The 23172-nt window shown below is 39.5% G+C and overlaps 1 protein-coding gene across 1 annotated transcript in view; it reads right to left on the minus strand.

Annotated features, from left to right (window-relative positions):
• Window positions 1-220: 220 nt before the first annotated feature.
• PHF21A (PHD finger protein 21A) overlaps window positions 221-23172 on the minus strand; it is a 154300-nt gene continuing 131348 nt past the window's right edge. The window contains exons 9-18 of the mRNA XM_063117460.1: window positions 22159-22458; window positions 20071-20169; window positions 18094-18145; window positions 16956-17035; window positions 16206-16266; window positions 12712-12875; window positions 8861-9016; window positions 6927-7002; window positions 6527-6630; window positions 221-5071 (exon numbers count right to left, since the gene is read on the minus strand). Coding sequence (XP_062973530.1) covers window positions 4817-5071; window positions 6527-6630; window positions 6927-7002; window positions 8861-9016; window positions 12712-12875; window positions 16206-16266; window positions 16956-17035; window positions 18094-18145; window positions 20071-20169; window positions 22159-22458 — 1347 coding nt within the window. The 3' untranslated portion in view covers window positions 221-4816. The remainder of the gene's footprint in view (window positions 5072-6526; window positions 6631-6926; window positions 7003-8860; window positions 9017-12711; window positions 12876-16205; window positions 16267-16955; window positions 17036-18093; window positions 18146-20070; window positions 20170-22158; window positions 22459-23172) is intronic.

A 23172-nucleotide genomic window follows, 5' to 3' on the forward strand; every position in this document is an offset into this window, starting at 1 on the left:
TCAGTCTTAGGAAAATAAAAACAAAACAAAAAGCCCACCCAAACTTTTTTTTTTTAAAAGAAGGTGATTGTTCTTACCCTGATTCAGACCAAACAGTGGGCCTTTCCTCTTGCAGTTTTCAATGAAATCTAGTTTTGTTGTTGGAGATGAAGGAAAGAGCTACACTGCAGAACATTGCTGGGGTGGGTGGGTCGGGGGGGGGGCAATTAGCCAGGCAATGCAGTGCTGGATTAAGGGCACAAAACTAAGACAAGGTTGGATTCAACATCTGTCTTCTGCAAGAACAAGGGCCTATGCTTGTGGAATGTCCCTCTGCCCCATCCTTAGGGATTCCCCCATGCCACAGCTCACCCCATTCAGCAGGGTCTCCTGACTCTCTATAGCATTTTCTGGAGGGGGCAGGAAAGTGCAGTTGATCTAGAATAAATCAGGATCCAATCCAGAAACTTCAAAGGAGAAATAAAGGACAGGGTAACTATGGAAATGCCTTACTTGTGATCACATTTTAGGTGGATTTAAGGGACGAGTTAATGATAATCAGAATTAAATGCCTTGAAAGAAGTGGAATAAAAACAGTAAAAGTTAATGTAGTACACAGTGCTGCACCAACAAAGAAGAATTGTGTTGTTGGGCCTCAAGACATCGCAGATCTGAGGTACTTATGCAACCACAATCTACTACTTTGTAATTTGCACTAATAAATGCATGGACTATGCTTAATGCAAACGCCCCAAACCTTAACAGAGTGTTGCACAACTGCAATTCTCCCAAGTGGGTCTGCCCACACGATCCATTATTTCAATCTTCACATTGCAGGTAACTAAATTAAAACTTCCAGATGAACCCTCAAATATGCACAGCCAATTCCAAGATTTGCAGCACCAGCACATGTTTAGAAGAAAGCACGCACTTCACTCAGCATGCCCGAAACAAGCCAATGTGGCAGTGGGCAGAGCTGCAGAATGTTTAGGAGAGGGGGAAATGAGCCAGGCTAATTGCAAGCAACTAATCAGTCTTCAGCTCCGGTACTAGGAACTCAAATATACTCTCATAAGTACTAGCGATTCTGAAATATGTATTTCTCTGGCTCATTCCTGGCATTGACACAACCCTAGTAATTTTTGCAACAGAGTACTGACAAATCTAACAAAATCAGTTAGGATGGTAATCTGTTATCCAACAAGAAAGGCTGTGTCTTATCCTGATACACAAATGCCCTGTGGCTCCCCTACATTCCGAGCACAATTCTCAAGGTAAGAGAAAATTAGAAATACACTACGGAGCTTTACACACCAGAGCTTTCCTGTTCAGCAAATCACGTGTTCACCCATTCCACACAACCAGACAAAACATGCCCAAAGTTTTTTTATCCTTTGTGCTGGATTTCTACAAGTTGAATCCAGCAACAATATTCCATCTGCATGACACCCACAGAAAGGGGGAATAGCCTTGCTGATTAGTTCTCCTTTTCTCTCTTAAACCTAGCTGGCTGTGATTCCAGCTCAGGGATGCACAGAGTAACAGAGCAATTACAAAGTTAAAGGTCACAAAATGGTGGACAGGTTAGAGAATAGCATTGTGTGCTTTTGCTACTTAAAAATAATAATGGGTGATCACTGCAATGCTGCAGGCTCAGCAAAGTTATATTAGTGATGTTACTAGGCAGGGGAAGCCAAAGACACAAAAGGAGACAGATGATCCGGGATAAATCCAAAGCAGTTTCCCAACACTTGGGAGACTTGTTACAATGAAAAGTTAGACCCCAGCATTTTCCCTTATGAAGGGGAAAAGACATAAAGGAACTCCTTGTGAGGCCATAAAGAAAGCATATTAATGCTTCTTTGCTGAGGCAACATTTTTTAAAAGTTTAAAAGTGAAAGGTAGCAGGCAATCCCCATCTTCTTAGAGCAAAACTATTCCTCCTGATAAACAAAGGGCTGCCCCTCAAAATAGCAGCTTCTGACTGAGTTCTTGCCCAGTATGCAATGCGTAGCAGAACTTACCATGACTTGATGTAATTGCATTATACAAGATTTACTACATGCAAAAGAGGGGAAGAATTCAACAGGGGCCCACTGTTTTTGGCTGCTGCTCGATGTTTATTATGAAATGAGTTCTGCTCACTTTACATCATAGGCTAAGAGGTCATCATGGCCACTTCCCAAATCCATGAATGTTTGGCCATCCTAAATGAAGTAATGCTCCCAGGAGGGCAAGAAAAGGAATACAAGGATACAGTGAGGGGAAGGAAGGGCCACTTGCAGAAGGGAACAACAAAAATAAAACATCTCATCCACCTGCATAGATCAGTGGCCAACAGATGTTCAACCTGCAAAAGATAACGGGCTTCTTCCTGCACCTTGCAGTGTGAGGGCTTATGTATTTTCATCCATTGTCCTCAAAAGTGTCTTGATCTGGTCCTGCACATCTTGTGACCCAGCAACCCAAACACAACCCATCACCAAATTTATTATACTCCCAGGCAGGCAACAATACCAGGAGTTTTATTAAGAATCTGGTGGGCTGCATTTGGCCTGGTATGGGGTACAATGTCAAACTGGTGGTCCAATTATATTTTGCTCTGTGCATCATTGTAAAACAAGTTGTTTGCACTGTGCATGACTGGCTGCCGTCTGCTGACTAGTGATATCTGGTCCTTAGAAATGTACTAACTTCACTACAACGTACCGACAGTTGACAGCAAGGCCTGACTTTTTGACAAGAATCCTTACGCTTCAACTTTTAAGTATAAGAATACAAGATCAGCCGCTGGACAGCAAGAATAACTTAGTGCTGTTGGAGCTGGAAGAGTCCTTGAGGGACAAGAATGGAGACTGAAAAAAAAGCAATGAAACTGCTGCAATAATATGGGTATGACAGCAATAAAATTCAGATGAGTATGTAAATAAAGTGCATTAGGATGCATAGTTCTTCAACAGAGAATAGTGAAAACATGTCATTATCATCACTTGTAGGCTGAAAGAAGAGTTCTGCTTGCATGTACCTGGATAATGCTGGGGCCAAGTCTGCGATGAGTTATGGCCAGACAAGTGCTGCCACTGATATAAATGGCTATAAAAGGTTGGCTGACTGCACTTATATACAAAACTTTCAGATACTCATTTGATGTCCAGCATCAGCATTTTTATAGCATGAAATTACTATGACAATTTGTCCCAGAAGATAAGACAAGCTGAGCTACCCAGAAGCAAATGCAACATGAAACTCCATGTTCACGGTCTTAGTAGTCCAGGTGTGGTATTGCAATAGAATAAAAGGTGTTTTAATGCTGCCAATGCTTTTCAGCACATGAGATAATTAAGAGAAGTAACAGAGGAGAGATTCCCCCAGTTGAAGGAAGGGTTGCAGATTGGATACAGTTTAAACTTGCAGGCTATTTGAATGGCATGACAATCTCTGGACACCTACCCCCAGGCATTTTCAAACAGAAACACAGCAGAATGGCAATATCATAAGCAAAATCTGTGTTAAAAAATTCTAAGTACACAGCATTTTCTCCAGTTCTGACACCTTTTTAATAGAAATCACTTGTTTAGGAAACAAATAGCACTTTTGTAATTTTTACAATGTTTCTTACCTTGATCTTATTTTAAGTAACACTAGGAAGACCTCAATATCTTTTTTTCTTTTTAATTTAAAAAAAGTTGTTTTTTTCCCCCAGATACAAAGATTTTGCCCTTGCATAAAAAACAGTGCCCAAAACGATGACACACGGACTCACAAAGACTCACTGTATCTCACTGACACTATTACTTCTAATCTATACCATGCAAGGTCCCATCTACCTCTTTAATTGGACTGTCAGCCTGAAAAAAACAGGTTTTTTTTTTCTATTCCTTACATTTGTAACCAAAAGAGAAAGGAAACCAAGGAAACAGGCATTTTAACTATTTGGGCAATACGTTTGGGACATGTGCTGTACTGTTTGGGATATTGTTTTTGCTTGACAAATGTACAAACAAAAAAACTCGGGATTTTCTTTTCAGTCTTGAGCCGCTTCCCAAAAATCCAGGCTGATCCCCATTAGTCCCTGCTGCCTCTCTCTCTTCCTCAGCAAAAGCTTCCTGGGTCAATTCAATGACCAAATCAGCAATGCATTTCAGTTGTGTATTTGAAAAAACAGAGGTTAACCCAAAGCTGCCAGTCTAGTAATCTCCAGCCTGCTGTATAAGTGAAAAATCCTTCCCTCATTCTTTATTGTGTCTCCTGTCAAAACAATAGTGAATACTGCTTATTGGATAGGCTTGATCCCGTCACCCACCCCCACCCCACCCTCCTGGACCTAGGTCTTGTTAATTCATATTTCTGGATTTTTGGTTTAGTAGTTCGGAGAATTTAGAAACAGGATAAGCCCACAGGCTCTTTGGACTTGAAGTTTCCCTCGCTAAACAAACTGGTTTGCAGATAAGATTCGAAACCTGCTCCTCCTCCCTGCTCCCCACCCCCAAATAAAAATAAAACAAACCTATAGTGGCTGTGGAGGCTGCTGCAGGCACACACTGGTGTAAAATATAGAGAGAGTAAATATATTATTTAACTTGGCATGGTGCTGGCTAAGAACCTCCAGCTGGCACTATTCATGTAACATGGTCCAAACTTTGCATGTACACACAGAATAAGAAGGATCGATTGGCAACTCTGGTGCCGCCCGGCACAAGCCTCTTCGCGCTCTTTCTGGAACCAAAGAGTTCTGCGCTTTCCAGAAGAAATCCAGCTTTGCTTTCCTAGAGAGTTTTTATTGTTTTGCTCATCCTCCCTGCCGCCATCTCCCCCGGTTCCTTCTTACTGTGCTCTGTTATTTAGTCTCATTGCCCTTGTTACAGTTCACCATGCAGCTCTGGGCGGGGGAAGAGGTGGGGGTGGAGGTGGCAGCATTCGCATTATTGGCGGAGTCCATGCCGTTGGAGATGGCCACTGAACTGCCCTCCGAGTTTATGGATTTTGAAAGGTTGATGCCTTGGATGAGGCGGATTAACTGTTTTACCTTCTCCAATGAACTGTGCATTTCCTTCTGTTTTGCCAGGATGGTGTTCTTCATTTCCATACATTTCTGAAGCAAATTGGAATAACATAGAACTTAAATGACTGTACTAATAAAAAGAGCCCTAACTAGAACAAAAGTCAAAACAAAAGTGATCCCAAGGTCCACCTGAGATTGCAAAAACAGATTCTTTATTCAAGAACTTGGTGGGTTGCAATACTTGGCTGCCATGCCAGTTATGGTCTGCAACTGACTCAACGGGGCCAGAGATATCAAAGAAAGAAGAGAAAGCAAATGGCCTTTCTAAAGGTGGGATTTTAACAGCCAAAACTCCAGAATACAGGTCACATAAACTTTCACATGCATTTGGACTAAGACGGGTAAGAAGACAGGTAAGAGCACCTTAAATGCCACGCTCAGCACTTTCAACTAATCAGCCTTTCATTCTCCATCTTAAGAGAAAGGCAGAGATTAAATCCTCCCCATCAATTCCTTCTTTGTGATGGATTTTTCAACCCAATCCAGTAAGGCTGTTCCGTGCAAAGAAATAGATTTCCACATGCAAATGGGCCTGCTACATACACACACACACACACACACACACACACACACACACACACACGGAAAGGGGGCATACACTCAGCACTGGGGCATTCCTGCATGGTCTTTGTGCTGCTGAACTGACAATAGGCGCTGCCCATTCTGACCATGCGAGGCACCTGTTTTGGAGGGAGGGGGCAGAACCCAGGTTATCCTCCACCACATCTCAAAAGATATGGTTGGTCACAGGGAAAGAATATTCTGCAGAGCATCTCTGGAACTTAAGTTAGTTGAATCTTTACAGGTTTTATCCAAACAGAAACACTGGAAACTGATGTTCTCTAGTGATCTCTAACTTCAAAGCCTCAGTATCCTAAACACTTTATTTCCCAGGGTTCATGTGTGTGTGTGTGTGTGTGTGTGTGTGTGTGTGTGAGAGAGAGAGAGAGAGAGAGAGAGAGAGAGAGAGAGAGAGAGAGAGAGAGAGAGAGAGGTGGATGCCAAGATGTTTTCTTGAAATGGGGTGGTTAGTTTAAGAGATCTTAAACTAACATGGAGTGCACAAGTGATACCTTCTGGGCGCAAAGAGGTCTTGTACTAATTTACCTTAATACTGTATTTCCCTTCACTCCCCTTTTTTCTTTTTTTAGAAAAATACGCACATAGCTTTTTCATTTGTATATTTAAAAAAATAATTGATATAATATGTTCTTTGATTTGGGGGAAACAGTGAACCCTACTAATATTAGGGAGAAAGAGTGGATCTAACAAAATATTTAAGCAGCATTTGACATTTCTCTTTTAAAAAAAAAGGTGTGGTAAAGAATGTCTCAAAACTGATGCTGTAGTGTGTGTGTGTGTGTGTGTGTGTGTGTGTGTGTGTGTGTGTGTGTTTAAAAAGGCATTTTTCCAGATTTCATGGCTATAGCTCCAAGCAGAATGCATGGGGTATAAGGAAATACCGTTTTGCAGGGCAATACTTACTGTTATAGAATTGCTGAGTTGTTTGACTTTCTGTTCTAGCTGTTCCCTTTCCTGTTTTAGATCTGAACTCCATTTCAGTAATTTCTGTTTTTCCTCTTCTTTTGCTGTGGAAAGAGAGGGTAGCAATTGTATCAATTATACCCTACAGATGTGATCTCCCAGCAGTTTCTCCACAATGGAGCACCAGCATTAAAAGCCAGCAGTTATCATGCTGGACCATACCTGAAGCTGCAGGTCGATTACGTAAGAAGCGTCACACGAGATTACCTCCTGCATTTGATTACTGGAGTTATTCATGTATTCAGTTCTTAACTTCCCTTTGCAAACAAACATCCTAGTCCCTTTTCCTAAGTAACATTTTCCAAAGAAAAGAAAATCAAGCCAAGCACTGTTTTCCTACCTGTTTTGTATGCAATATACGAATGAACAATTGCTAAAGTCCCTGGCCATGGAATTGCTTCTTCTTTCTTTAGCATCTGAAAGAAAGGAGTGTGAACATTTGGCTCAGATGTTCTACCTCTAGGGAAGACAGAGAGCGTCACACACAAAAGAGTTTCTTTCACAGCAATCTGAAAATGTCTCTTTCCATTCCCTTCTTAGGACCTTCCCATACAGTAAGATAACTTAAATTTCCCCTTAGTATTATACTTGTGCTGCTTCTAGTTCCGGTCCTGCCCAAGTATCCAGACATCCTGCCCGCATGTAACGAATTGGGGGTGGGGGAAGCTGTGGAAGAGAAATGAACCAGAGTATAACTATGGACTAAAAACACTGAGGCAGTGTGCAACAGTGCTGGTGTATGTTCATGCATATTAAATAAAAAGGATACATTTCATAAAATAGTAAGTTAATGTTGGGGGCGGGGAGAAAGGGACAGTTGTAAAGCCCTCTGGGAAAAACACACAATGGAGGTTACATGCTGACTTATGCACTTGGTTATTTCAGTGGGCAAGACCATCATGCCTCTAAAGAATTACGTTAAATAATTACTTTTTTTTAAAAAAAAAAACTATTAAAAGGGTGACAAAATAGCAAGGCATTGGCAGGAAGGAGGGGAATTGTGTTCCGGGTCAATAATCCATATGTGTCTGTGATATTTACAACCAGCTTTTTCACAGCATTCAGAATTGCTATGCCAAAATGGGGAGAGGGGGTGGGAGAAACAGAGATTTTCTAAGCAAACAAATATTGCCATTTGAGCACTGGGAAAATTCCTCAGTAGCATTGTTATTTATAAAAAAGACATCTGAACCTTCCCTCACCACACTCCCCATACAAGCAAACATTTCATTTATTGCACACACAAAAACCTCATCTGGAAAAAAACCCTTTAGATTTAACAGCATGAAAAACTCACACATCTGTGCTATACCTCCCACAAAGGAGGCCTGGTTAATCACAGCGTCAGCAATTTTGTACATTCCTGTGCATCTATGAACATTTTCTGCTGATGAAATTTTAACAAGCTGAACAAGAATGAAAAGACAACATATCTGATCTTAAATTTGCCAGTAGAGAGGACTGTGACTTCATGATTCACAGACAAAATGCTGATGTTAGTAGCTCAAGGGGGGAGGAAAACCAGCCTGAGAGCAAAAGACAGTATCCTTGGAGAGCACTACATGTTACTTTGGCAAACATGCATTTCCCACGAATGAGTTTGCTGGTTAACTGCAGTGTTTGTGGGGAGTGCATTTCCATGTTAGAATTGGTGGGAGGGAGAGGGGTGCTTAACCACTTACTTACTCTCCATCACAACCACCCTTCCCCTCACCGCCAAACAGCTGGGTACGTGTCTGCTCTCAGAGTCAACTATGGCGAAAAAATGGCTGCACGGCAGAAGGAGCAGCAGAGGAAGTATTGGCAGGGGTGGGAAGGGTTAACTTTGCCGCTCCTGCCAGCTGACTCCCCCTCTGAAGATGCCTTTTGCTCCTGTATTAGCATTATAATGCAAACACAGAATGTCCAATATGTAGCTCAAAATACTGGACTTTCTAACACACTTACAGTAAAAAGAAGCCTGTCTTGTATTTGTTGCGGAAAGGTAGTTACTGGAAATAATGCAACAGAGCACCTATGGAGTGATTCCAACCAGTCTGTGAGCTTTGTCCCCAACAACACATGTTGTGTTATATCACAACTATGGCAGAAAAATACTCTGAAATGTGGAATGCAATGGCAAACATTTCATGACGGAGTTTGCGAGGCTCTCTCTACTGGTTAAAATCACAAAAGCTCCATCACAGGACTCATAGCTTGGATGTTGTCAGCACCCCTAAGTCCATCTTCTAAGCCATACGGCCAACGATGTTGTCCGTTTTTGCCAAACAATACCTGGTCTTGACATTTGGGACAGATCCACATGCCCTTGGGAATAGTTTTCAGAGGTGGGTCCAGACAGTCCAAGTGATACACACGTGAGCACGTGTCACACATCAACAACTGCCCACTTTTTCTGCACACACTGCAAAAGTCTTCGTGGATATCACCCTATAAAATTAAGGGGAAGGGGTAAAAGGGGGGAGAGTTAACTTGTAAATTTTGAAAACTACATTTCTGTGCAAAGTGAAACATACTTGTATAGGATCCCAAATATAAATGTGCTTTTCATGACACACAAAAAGAAAAGTACCAAAGGTGTCTCAAGTATAACTAGTTCCATTTTTTCCCAGATGAAAAGTCACAATGAATACCTGTTGCAAAATTTCGTAAAACTACACAATCGCTTTCCTAGTACAATTTCAAACTGTTAAGCATACATTAATAAGAATTCCATTTATCTCATTTCCAAGAAAATGAATGCAGGCGCAGGTTGAATGTCTCAGTGAGCCAGTACCGTTGAAAACGTTTTGAAATGCTATGCCGGCGCTAGCATTGCTCCAGTGCTAGTAGCTCAATGTCACGTTTCTATACAATAAACTGAGAGGATACCTTGGTTTTGGGGGGACAGAGAATACACAAATCCTTGACACTTAATTTTTTTTTTTTTTAAATGAAATTGGGAATATGTACATTCTAGTCCTGGAGAGCAGGACCACTCAGCCTAGAACTAAGACATAAACAAAGAATAGAAGTTCACAGAATGGTTAGCCACTGCTAGTGGAGAGCCAGCAGATTTTGTGGTGTTTACCAGTGTTGTGTTTATTTTAAATGGCTAAATTGCAGATTCTGGAATTAAGAATTATATTGACTGACCAGTAATGTCATGGCCATTGTGATAGATATACCTGTGATAGCTATACGATCAAATGCCACAAGCACTCCCTGCTGGGAGATGCAGGGAAGAGGGAGGACAAAATTACAACTTTTCATGGACCAAAAAAATGTGTTGAGAAAATACAATCACTGTATGGAAAAGTTTTCTGGATTAATAAGAACCACATATTGATTGCACAATCAAATGACTGTTTGCAAAGGCACTCTGGGACTGGAATCATGGGTCCTCTTAACCTATGAGCATCAACGTAACTCCATCTGGGTTCAACCCCTCACTCAGACTTTCCTAAGACATGTGGAGGGAGCACTATTTAACTTTCAGAGGACATTTTAAGTACTAAGGTTTCACATTCACCATCCTTTCAATATCTTGGATAAAAAAAGGCGGAATTAAAGTTACTGTGCTACTTCAGTCCCTGAAGCATTTGAATCTTGGTGGAGCACCACAGAATATGGGCTACTCCGGCTCACCCAGCATCACTTGCCCTCCCTATCCTACCTTCTGCACCTCCTGAATCTGTCCCACAGAGTCCTCCAACCCGCTGGAGCAGAACCGAGGGGGCGTGCAGATAGGAACCCATTCCGCTATTGGTCTCTATTCTGTTAGTTAACATCTACTGTTGGATACAACCCCGCATATTTTAATTCCAATCCAATAATAGTTATATTTGGTTTTTATTGATCTTAATTAACCTGCATCTTTGGACAAAACAGAGGAAAATCAGTGACCAAGCCAGACCACCAAAACTAGACATTGTTCTCAGCTGAAAAATGTTAACATTAGAAAGGCCTAATAGTACCAGTTTTAATTGCCAGTTTTATTCACTTTTTTACATTATTCTTTGATTCCCTTTTTTATCTATTCACTTTGGGTAAATCTAGCTAATACAATTTTTTTTTTAGCAAAGCCACTTAGTTCCTGTCTGTTCCTTCCTGCCTTTGTCATCTTGCAGTTGCTATTTTTATTTGTAGATCATTGTACAGAAGTGTGCAAAGAGGAAAGAGCTGAAAGTACAGAACCAAGAGAACAGAAAAGGAATTCCAATCCCTGAACCTCTCTTCAAATTTAGTACTGAAGGATAAATTTGTAGAAATGAAAATATCCCATTTCCCTTAAAATATGACATTCAATCCTCAAATTGAGCAGTGATAGTTGCCAGATATTTCCCACTACCTTTCAAAGCTTGCTGGTGGTTATATCTTTATTAAAGACAATGTATTAAGTAATGCTAGACTTCCAGCCACTGGGGACTACCGAAAAGCATTGCCTAAGGCTTAATCTTTCCAACTCTGTGAAAATCAAGGCTTTATGCTCTGATAGTAACTTCTCTCCTTCATTAAATTCCTAGGGTTAATATGTTATCCTGACATCTAAATGAATCAGGCTTTAATTCTGCAGGTTTTAAATATCAAATGAGTGCTGCATTCCAATGCTCAAATTGGAACCCATAAGGCCTATCCCGATTCCCCTTAATTTTAGCCAAATCATGCGTCCATCTTCATCACCTCCTGGAGGATTTAAAAAAGGGTAACGGGGTTTGGGCCCCACCTGCAATTTGAGCCCTGCTAGATTTTATAGTACTTTAACCTTTCCTGTCAAAGCCAGTTTGATGTTGATTGTAGAATCACACTTTCATGCCCCTCTTGATCAGTTCTGAATACTCAAGACTAGGGAACTTCACTTTCCTCTTGTGTTTCATGACTGCACAGCAGGCAAACATCACACACAATGAAGGTTCCAATCTATTGAAATTCTTTATTGAAATGGACCCTAAGCCTAATGAGCATCTCAATTCTAAGTGAAAATTTCTACAGCTAACTACTGAGGAGACAGCCAAAGATATTCAAAAGCTTACAGGATCCAAATGATCATGTATGTATCATGAAACAGAAATTCTTTGATGAATGATGACAATAGGGAGGTGGAAGCTGAATTTCTTGAAGAAGTGATGCAACTGCGAGATGTGTACATGTTTTGCGGATACATAACAAACATTCTGGGCTTGAACGCTGAAGAATAATCTGATTTATATCATTACGGAAGGCTAAGAGCATTATCTAAAATGGAATAGCAGAGAGGGAAAGCTTGTCATTCTCTTGTTTAATTTAAAGCACAAATGCACTAACAAGAATCCAGTCCTCTTTCTTCAGATCACTTTTATTTCACTACCAGCTTCTGACAATTTGGAAGTTTCCATCATAAGATAATACCCAAAGAATGGATGACTATGACTTTCAATGCAGAGAACATACACTCTATAGGACTATTATATGTTAATTTCATCTTTTGCAATACCTAATGGTGCTGAAAAGATGTTGATGTATAGTTGCTGATTTGGCTATTGCTGGCTGCTACAACAACAAGGCCACAGATACAGTCAAGGAAGTTAAGGCAATCCTCAAGCTGTTTATTTCATGAATGAGATATACTGGCTCTCAGCTCAGCAGCATAAAAACATTGAAGGCACATTTGCCTCCCAATAGAACATAAAACTTAAGTTACAGATGACTGATTGTGTGTAAAATGTGTTCATTAGTTGGGTCTTACAACAGTCATGGAGCTATTTAAGATGAGCAAACGAAGGCACAAAGAAGCAATGAGATTTGACCAAGTTTGTGAGTCCAGTACTTCCAATTCCAGCCCTATTACCATGAGAAGGGTGGATTTTCCTCCCCTTTCAGTAATTAAAAATTAGTGCTACAAATCAGCTAAGGGTTAGGATCAGCTTCACCTCAGAATAACCTTTGGTAAACTGGTAGAGTAGGCAACTCCACAGAGCCTATTTACCACAGAGGGACACTTCACTAAAGAGAATTCTTTTTTTCACCAAATAGTTAGGTCTGCAGAAGCCTCTTGGTGCATTTTACCACAACAATCGTGTATCCAAAGAAACACATTCTGAAGTTCCACCATGGCTAGCTCTGCATGTTTCCATTAAGCAGCAAACCTTTCAGCAAGAATTACTTACGTCTGCGGAGCTGGGGCTGGGCAGGGACACAGGTTGAACAGTTGCGGGGAAAGTAAATGTGGTCTCTGTCTTTTCATTTTCTGGGGAGTCAGGATGACTGGACAGAGGGGATGTGGGGGTCAGAGCCCCAAACCCCAGCACCGTGTTGTATTTAGGTGGACGACCTACACATTAACAAAAGGGAACAAAAAAGGGGGGAAATAATCTTACATACCTTTGGCCAGTGCTCCTCATTGGCTAGCATGAAAAAGGAAGTGATGTAGTACAGAGAGGAAGTTAGTGTAATAGTCACGAGTGAAAGAAAGCCAAGTAAAGACTGCAAGTTATTTTTTAACGACACAAGGAGAATTGCACAAAGAAGGATGGTGTCACAAGGGAGAAAGCACGGCTCTTCAGACGGTCAAAGAGTAATATGCCAGATATGTCTATACCGCCCCTACTATTTAATGTCTGGAACTTTTAACCCAACCCCCAAGTCCCACTGTTGCCAAAAAAGCTGCAATTATTTCTTTCACTTTGATTTACTGAGATATCTCCCTCACACTCTAATGACAGGTGGTATCTACTAACGCTAGATCCTTTTTCTAAACCTTTTTTCCTTTCCTCCATCCTAGAGATCAGACAACTTCAAGCATCATTTGACTATATATAACATTTTCATTTGGGCAAGGATTTAGAGGCTGGGATAATTTGGGGGATATTTTAAACTGGGGAATATTTTAAGCTGCATTTAAGTTTGAACAGCTATTTTTAAAAAGCAAACAACTCATAAATCATCCTGAGCCTAAAGGCAAAGCATAAATGTAAATACCACATTTGTTTTAACCAAAAGCCACAGCACTTCACAAATGCAAGAGAAAACGATGGCCTAACCCCACAGCCCTACCTAAATCTTTATCAGCACATGGAGCTTTACAGTACTTCAGGTGGAAGTCTGCAAGTAAGATTTCTGAAGGACTTCAGGAAGATACATCTCACAATTAAATGCATCATTATTCTAACGGAAATCACAACACTACAGGAGACACCAAACCTTTGCTTTTGTATGTATTATATTACTACTATTCTAATGATTGATAGGCAGCATATGCTCAGAGGAGGAAAATTACAAAGATGTTTAAGAAGACATAAGCACATCCAGAGATTGAGAGACAGAAGTACAGAATTAAACATTCATAGGAAACATTGTTTCTATAGGTGGCACCTCACAGGTGAAGTCTGGTAGAAAGTGGCACCAAAGGCCAATGTCCTTTGAGTGTTCAGGGACAGAATGTCAACAGTAATGCAAAACCCCTAACATATCCAAGTTTGCTTTAGGGCAGAATCAAAGTATGCATGAAAAGATAGGGTCACGGGAACATTTCATCTCCTCCTGGCCAAATACACTACCCTATTTCTTCGATTCTAAGACGCGCTTTCCCCCCCATATAAACATCTCTAAAAATGGGGTGTGTCTTAGAATCGCGGGTGTTTCTTAGGGTTTTTTTTTCTGTTGGTGGTACTGAAATTAGTGTGTGTCTTGCAATCGATGGCGTCTTACAATCGAAGAAATACAGTAATAGCTGAGTCGATCAGTATCCATTACAGTGCATAATTAGGGAAATGGGAAAGCCTGCTCAATTTAACCTGCAATGACAGCATCACTTCATTTCCAAGGTGCCAAAAGTTGCCAAAGACTAAAAGATTTTCAGGTACTACTATCATATCAGGTGAGATTAAATCAATGAACTAAGACATATATTCCACTGAAACTGCTGATCCTCCTAGCCACTCATGCTGTCATGTGCGTGCACATACTCAATCTACAACAGATTGTAGTTTATCATTGGGTTTATCATTGCACATCTTAAATTTGAAGGGCTCTTTTAAAAATCAGCAATTATACAGGTTGCATTATGTGTTCTTTAAAACACTTAACTGACTTGGTCATTTATTTTTGAACATCAAGCCCAACAGCAGAAGTATTAGGAAGCATTAAGAGAAGTCAGGGCCAGATATACATACAGTGCTCACCACTTATATTTGGCAGTGCATAAAATCAAGAGAATTTAATCTCAAAGCCAAACTCATCTCTACTGTGCAACTGGCTTCCTCTAATAATGTAACCACCACCATGCTAGATCAGATCAGCAGTATCTTGTCTCAGACAAAAAATCTAAATGCCTGAGAATCTTTTAGCAATACTGGTATGCATGATGCAGTGCTTACAATAAATAAATCCAGCAATTATTTTATGGCAAAGATTTAGAAATACCCAAAGCATTAGGATTTTACTAACACATTTTTGAACTCAACAGTATTGATATCGATGGCTATTTTTACCTACAGAGGCACAAGTTCTAATCTCAAAACTCAAAAACTGAAAATCATCTACTTCTTGTAGGGCAAAAGACACTTAAAGGTTTAAGATGTAAGGTGAAGGCAGAAAACATCCCTGATCAAGGAAAATAGTTTTTCGGAGGTATATTTCACTCACAACGTACACCATATCAAATGCAATTTGGCTGCTTTTCTATAATACTAAATATACTTTCCCCATAAAACTATGTTCATTGCGGAAGCAATGCAGTCTGGATCATCAGGGATGAGCAGATGTCCCCTGTTATATGACTGTTCTGTGGGCTGGCTCTGCCCCGCTTTATGTTCCACCTGCCTTCTAGTTTCACATGGAGAATTTCTAAAATTAATTTCAGAATTAGCTCATGCACAGCTTGCCACAGTTTTCAATTTGCATAATCCCCCACCCCTAGCTGCCTTATAGGTTACAGATGTGCACACTGATTAAATCACAGTGCAAAAGAGAATCCTAATATGTTCAGGCCACTGAATTAGGATTCCTTTTTGCACAGCATTTTAATCAATGTTTATATGTGCTGTTGTGAATAAGCAACCTGTAAGGGGGAAATTATGACAAACTGCATATGTACAGCAGTACTGAAGAATTGCAGATCACTAATGCATCGGTGCCACTCCACCCTCAAGATCATGAATTCAGAACCTCAAATTCCAAGGATAAAATTCGGTGAAGAGAATTTTATAAGTATCCTAATAGATAATATTAAGAGTACCTTGGCTTCTACTTTATTTCATCCATGTTCAAGTAACTCATCTTCCAGTGTAACCTGAACATTTCTTAATAGTGCAGGTAGCAATTTCATAAACAGGAAATCCATAGGGACTAAACCAATGGTACTTTGTAGCTATGCAGTAAAGGGCCTCAGAATGGGGGCACAGTTATCACACACTCATTTGCAGCCTGACTGAGGGCTTAAGCCTAGTGATTTGGGCTAGAGTTCTTTCCTGGACCACAGGAATTTCCCCCATCCACAGACATTCTTGGTCAAAGCCTACCCATACAGGATGCTTCTGTAGATAAACTGCCTATCATTCCTCTATGTGTATTCAGAACAAGAAGACTTTTTTGTATATAGTTTCTTTCAATCCAAAAGAAAGGAAAATAAGCATACAGGAAAGTGCTATTATGAAAAATGTACCTCGTTTACGTGTCCCAGGATGCATTGTGCTATTCAGGTATGTGACTGCGCTCTTCTTGCGCTTTACAGAAGAAAAGAAGGAATTAGTGAACATTTTTGGCAAGTGAAAACTACATACACACACATAAATATTTATAGTAAGTGACTTTATAGAAAAATCTCAACATAAAATGCACAATCCAGAAGAAGCATATATAAAGTCCCACTGAAACACACAGGCTTTAGTGCTTAATCCATTAATTTCAACACAATTTGATTATACCTACAACTTTTAGATTGTGCCAACTATCTGTTCTGTTACTGAATACAACTTTCCAGAAAGCCTAGCTTAGCCTTCCTCAACCCAGTAGTGTCCAGATATTTTGGACTACAACTCCCAACATTCCTGACCATTGGGCATGCTGGCTGGGGCTAATGGAAGCTGATGGCCAACACATCTGGATGGCACCAAATTTTGGAAATATGGATTAGCCTTTCACACTAATACGGATGATCTGGGGAAGTAGCAGAAAACCACAGGTGCTGATCTCATTTAGCAATGAAATACATCAATCTTCCCAGAGAACAAGGTGGGAGGAGATGAGGGAAAGCAAGCAGAAAAATTATTTTCACTTATTATTGTAGTTCATACTCATGTATAAAGCTATGAAAGCTCCCACCCCCTCCTGCTTTCTGGGTGTATGAAAATAAACAGCACTGAGCAAAATGATTTTCAGTAAGTTATTGATTTTATAAGCGCCAGATTGATACCTCAGGCTCAAAAACAGCTCCGCTGTACACTGGATTTGCTGTTGTTCTTCGTTTTCTCTCTTGTCTCTTACTTTGTATTTCTTGAGAAAAGAAGTAGTTAGGTTAGTAAGAAAAGCATTTCCAAGCACACAAGATTTCACTACATATTTTGAGCAAGTTAGGAGTGAAGAACTATCATTTCCAATATGTTCCGTACAAACCTAATGCTGAAGGAACATCTATATTATATAAAATGTCTTAAAAATAAATAAGAAAAGTAAGCATGTAACCAAATTATCTTAAGGAAGGGATGTCTACTTCCTCCAAACCTCTCAGTAGATATGTTTATCTGTCATGTTCTGAGTTACATAAAATTTGCTGTTAGCAATTTAGTTCAGGATCCACTATGGTATAGGAGACTCTGCAATATATACACTGATGAATACTGTAAAAAATTAATGAAGGCAATGGGCAATATATCCCGAAGCCAGCAGCACACAGAGATATGTGTGAAGATCTATTTACTTCATTTCTATCCCAGCCGAGTTCTTTCATGCAATGAGCCTAGGGTGGGTTACACATTCACAAGAAAAGTCTGTGGGATGGATCCAGCATCATTTCCATGGGCAGATTAACGATTCTGGATCCAACCCTTAACCTTACAAACATAATTCAGTAAAAGAGTATGTAGAAAAATAGCATAACCAACTATAAAATACATCTAAATCAACATCTCGTTCACTGTAATTTAAGATGAAGGAAATTAAGTTCTTGGGAAAATTATACTGAAGTAGAACTTCTGATACTTAATAAATCATATTTATAGCCCTATAACCTTAGTCAAACATACCCCAAAACCAGATTAGCATTTAGGCTCTTCTGTTTAGGTCAACTTTTCAAATCCAGATAGCAAGCAATGAGATAGTAGCTTTCTCCATTTCATTCCCATCCCAGAAGAGAAAATATTTCATGTGTGTTTAGTTGAGATTTTGATGTATGGGAAAGAATGTAGTCTACACAGAAATATTGGGAACTTTTGGTTAAAGTCCAGATCTCAGCTCAACTCTATGCATATGTACTTGGACAAAAAACCCTTAAAATTATATGGAACATCTTCCTAATATATGCATGAAAGTGCAGCTGTAGCCATTTTTCTTACCTTCTAGATGGTCATGTGTAACCAGTCCAAGAGATACCATGAAGGCAAGTTTCTGTATCAGAAAAAAAGAAGAAGAAACCAAGGCACTCACAATTAAAACAGGAATTAAATTCATATTGAGGTGGCATAGCAGCTTACCCATTAATAGAAACTGTATTATTTTTTAATTCTTCAACAACATGCACCACCTGCACATCTCAAAAGTACTTCATAACTTAAAGTAAAACCACAGTGCTAAATGTAACTTGATACAACTTGCAAATCCTTCGTACAAATAGAGCTGCATGGTCAGCTTTGTGAACATATGATATACCTTACATAGTAATCTTTTCCCACAGGTACCGGATATGCTCTGCAGCAAACTTGTAAAGTCTAGCCAACATATAGTCACTTGTGTGTGTCTTTAAACATTCATGTACATGTAAGTGGGAACATAGACAGTATCCAATGCTGGCCCTAAACCTCTGCTGATAGAGCTGCACCAGCAAGGGCCACTGACATTGAAACAGGAAGATAGTGCTTCCTAAAGCAACCCCAAAAATGTGCTGAAACGCTCGTTTCCGGAATGGGTCAGGTCAGGGGAGCTCCCTTCTATGAGCTCCGCTGACCTGTTCTATTCCAGAAATGAACATTTTGTCTCATTTCTAGTTGCTTTAGAAAGCAAGAAGCTTCCTGTTGCATTGGCAGTGAATCCTACTGGTGCATGGGCAGCATTGGATACTGCCCCTGATTAGGCCAGAGTCCCCAGAAGCATACAAACTCAAGTATATATAACAATTTATGGATTGTTGCAGAGGAACAGTTTAACACAAAAACACAATTGCCACATCAAGTGTGGCATCCCCCTTATTCTGTAATATTTGGAAATGCAGGCCCACATTCTCAAAGTTAGGCTTGCAATTGGTGACATTTGAGAAGCAATGTTCTGAAGTTTCTTCTTTGCTTCCCTAAACCTTTACCATAGGTGATAAAAAGATTACTTGCCAAGAAGGTTGCTAACATCTTTCAAAGAGTACAAGCTATGAAACTTGGATTCTAGCAGCTAGTCAGCCAAATAAAAGCAGGTCTCTCTCTCTCTGGACCTCTTCAGAAATATTCCACTCTTCCTTCACCCTCAAAAGTCTACTAGGGTGGAGGAAGATCAAGATCAGGCCTTGGGTCCCTGAGTTCCTTCCCTTGAAAGGAGAAAGTTCTAAGAAATTGAGAAAATTCAACTTATATTAATTTATCTAGAAACCTCAGAATCTGAAATACTTTTCTAGCCCTATTGACTTTGTTTTACAATCCGTGAGATAAGGTACAGTGAAAATAGCATGAGACCAACCACAAAAATCTACTGTCTCTTGAATTCTAAAATGTGGACAATTAAGGTGAGGAGTCCCATCTTTCAAAAACTTGACCTAAACAGCTTTTTGAAACTCACAGTTTTCATGCACAGACACTTTTTATAGCTAAGATTAGAATGATTTGGCTGGCTTTTTAAAATAGATACAGCCATAATGTTCTGAGCAAATTGCTTATGCAGCAATCATCTGGGTAGTTTGGGAATCCTTGCTTTGCATATTTTATGGTGGAAGTCTTAGTTCCTCCAGTCCTGCAAATACTTGGTGAACAATAATATGTGGCTAGTCTAAGAGTCCTCTTCATTCCAGCAATAATACTATGAAGAATTGCATTGTATCATAGTCTTTTAATTATTTGTATCGTATTTTATATTCTAACTGTTTGTATGGCATCTCAATCTTTTAACTCTTTGTAATCTGCTCAGAGAACATTGGTTATTGGGTGGATTAAAACTATAATGAATAAATAAATAAATAAATAAATAATAAGAATAATAAATAAGACTGCAAATCTTCTTTAACAGAGAGGAAGGAAATGTATATGTGACATAAGGAACAAAATAAATATTTCTGGTGGCAGAATTTATTGTTCATTCTTTCCCCTCAAGGATTTTGTGAATATCTGTACTAGTACCTGTGGATTTTCTTCTCGTTTTGGCTTGGGTGGTGCAGGAGGGGTAACAATATGAATTTCTGTTGGCTTCTCCTCTGTTTCTGCTTGGGGCTTGATAGTCTGAAAGAGAAACAACAGCAACTGAACATGCATTTCTTACTTTAACAAAACGAACAGATACAGTGATACTGTTTTTATTTACCAGAATGAAGAAGATTTTTCTTAAGAATTCCTTTAAATATCTGGTACATTTTAAACCGTTAAAACACTGACCCCAAATAACAATTAGCCAGAACATCAAGACATTGTACAATGCCAACACTTAAATAACCCAGTTCAGCAACCATACCAAGTAATAAGGGTTATTTTGCATTTCAGTCTGTGAATAAGAACACTTATAAAAGATACTTTATAAGCAGAACAACTACAGATGGGATGATGCCTTATGGGGTAACTTCCCACAAAGAGCTTGTTTAGACATGACTCTGCCTGTGTGATGTACCCTGGTCCTCTCTCATTCATACTTTATTATAACAAGAATTTGCCTAAAAATTAGTTCTCCACAGTTTCCTGACACCTTGCATTTTTCTAAAGGTCATTTGCTTCCTGCAGCAGAATCCTCTGTATATAGCATCATAAATGCCTGCACAATGACCCCCACTTTATGACATGGATGTGAAGTCACAAAATGGTATCAATCTGTTCCAAGGAAACAAACATACTTTCAATACATTTATCTGGAAGCATGAAAAACATAGAATATAACTAGAGCCATTTTCTTTGAAGGTTTAAATTAGTCTGTATTAGTCCTCATTTCCTATGAACTGTTGCCATTACAACACAACACAAAACCACAGCCTCTAAATTGAGCACTCCTCTCTCCTCTCTGGTGCAGCTGTGAGGAGGCATCAGAACCATTTGTCATTACGTTCTAACAGGGACAAGCTGTGTATTTGAACAAGGCAACTTCAAACCATGGTTAATTATCCTGGCATGTTCAAATAAAACATAAACACCAACTGCAGTTCCTGCTTTAGACATAATGATAAACTGCGGTTAGTTGAAAATGGAAGCAAATACTTCCCACCTCCTCCAGACAGTTGTTCAGGAGGAGAGGGGAAAGAGGCTAAATTATGGTTGAGTATTAGATGAGACCTGGATTAATGGTTTGACATGTGATACCATATTGTTTGTTATTTATTTTGTCTGAATTGATGTTAGCCACTTTGGACATCTCTATTGAAGGGGAAAAGTGAGGTAGACGTTTTATTATAAATATATACTGCAACTTCTTAAGACAGAGCTGTTTGGCTCTACCCTCACCTGAGGAAAACTTTTACCATGTCATTTACAATCAGGAACCAGACCTTTACCAGACTGGTACCTCCTTTTCCTCTGTCTATCTGGATTGAAAGGCAGTTTCTGATATAATGGATCTTAATTTTTACCCTCTGCACTGGCAAAGTGTACGTGCTTTTCTGTAGCATTTCAGTACTAGGACTCGGGATAGAAGTCCCTGCCTTCACAACAGTTGTTGAGTGATGCATCCATAGACAACTTATATGTACTTCAGAAAGTATCTACTCATAAGACAAAAACATAAATGTTGAAAAAGTTGAGTCACTTTTCCTATTGATAATAATCAGACATGGCAAACTTGTCCAGCTTAAGTGACTGAAAACAAGCAAGCTTTCGAGGACACAAATCAGCAGACTCCAAATTCAGCCTGCATTTGCTTTTTTGTTTAAAAAAGGATTACTTTTGATATTTGCATTTTCCTTCGCTTGTCAAATATTATGAACTATTTGCATAAGGTTAGCTGGAACCAATGGTAATAAATTTGGAACCAACTTTAATTTATTATCTCATTTGCATGTCAGTTTCATCAAAAATGTCAGCAAGATTATGGGAAACTTTTCTTGGTGGTGAATGTTCTCTGCTGAGTCAGCAGAAACAGCACAAAACAAGTAAACTGCAATCACTCTGATGTACTATAAATAAAACCACAAACCCACCATCTGCCCATAAGAACTCCTGGGTATTGTTCACTTTAGGACAAGAAACAATGAAGGTTAAAGTACTACAGAATATGCATTTCTCCATCTGTACCTGTTTCTCAACATTTGGTTTGCTGATCTGTAGAGTTTGAGGTCCAGCAAGCCTGGTACCTGGGGCTGCTATAACAATGCTGGTGAGTTGTGCCACTGGAAAAGTTTTGGCTATGGTTGCTGTTTGCCCATTCACAACACGGACTGGGTGTATGGAATTCTGTGAGGAGGGTAAGGAGGTGGATGTGAACTTCGTCGTCAGCATCACAGGCCTCTGAATAAGCTGAGGAGCAGCAAGCATAGGAGGAGGTGGGGCTGGGGCTATAGGGATGTTATTCTGGGCAACTGGTTTAGGCCGAACCTACACAAGAGAGAGAGAGAGAGAGAGAGAGAGAGAGAGAGAGAGAGAGAGACACTATATTTTTCAGATTATATTTTTAAGAAGATCTTAATGTATTAATCAATTGTCAACAAACATATCAGCATTGGAAGGAATGAAATTGTAAACCCTTTCAAAGCTTGTTTAACCACATCCATGACAGTTCCACCGTGCAATAACTACTTATCCATAAATGTTACCATATGCTGTTGAATACTTCTTTTCCACCATGCCATCTTTTTCTGGGATGTAAAACTATTCACACATTTCCCCCCTATTTTAATGGCATTTGGGGAGTGTAGCTCAAAAACATATACAGAACTTCCAATACTATATGGTCAAGGAATATTGAGAGTGTAGGGGAAATATATACATGGACTAAGCATGTCATCAAATCCAATTATATTTGCACTATATGTTTGGACTTATCTGAAAGAATTCACAGGTCTTATTTTCAGAAGTTGAGGGTGCCCAGATTGGATCCAAAGTGGTCCAGATGTTATTTATTATTCAGCCGACTGTGTTGGCAAAAATAGCAAGTTTCTGAATTACACAATCTTCTCCTTAAAACCGAGATTAACCATTTTTTAACCCATCTAAATTTCTTCAAGAACAATAGACGTGCCTAGAGCATTGGATGGGCATACCTATATTGTAGCAGCAAATATTTCCACAATTTCTGATCTGTTTCATAAT

The sequence above is a fragment of the Elgaria multicarinata genome, chromosome 2, assembly GCF_023053635.1.
Source record: "Elgaria multicarinata webbii isolate HBS135686 ecotype San Diego chromosome 2, rElgMul1.1.pri, whole genome shotgun sequence".
Classification (NCBI taxonomy): domain Eukaryota; kingdom Metazoa; phylum Chordata; class Lepidosauria; order Squamata; family Anguidae; genus Elgaria; species Elgaria multicarinata.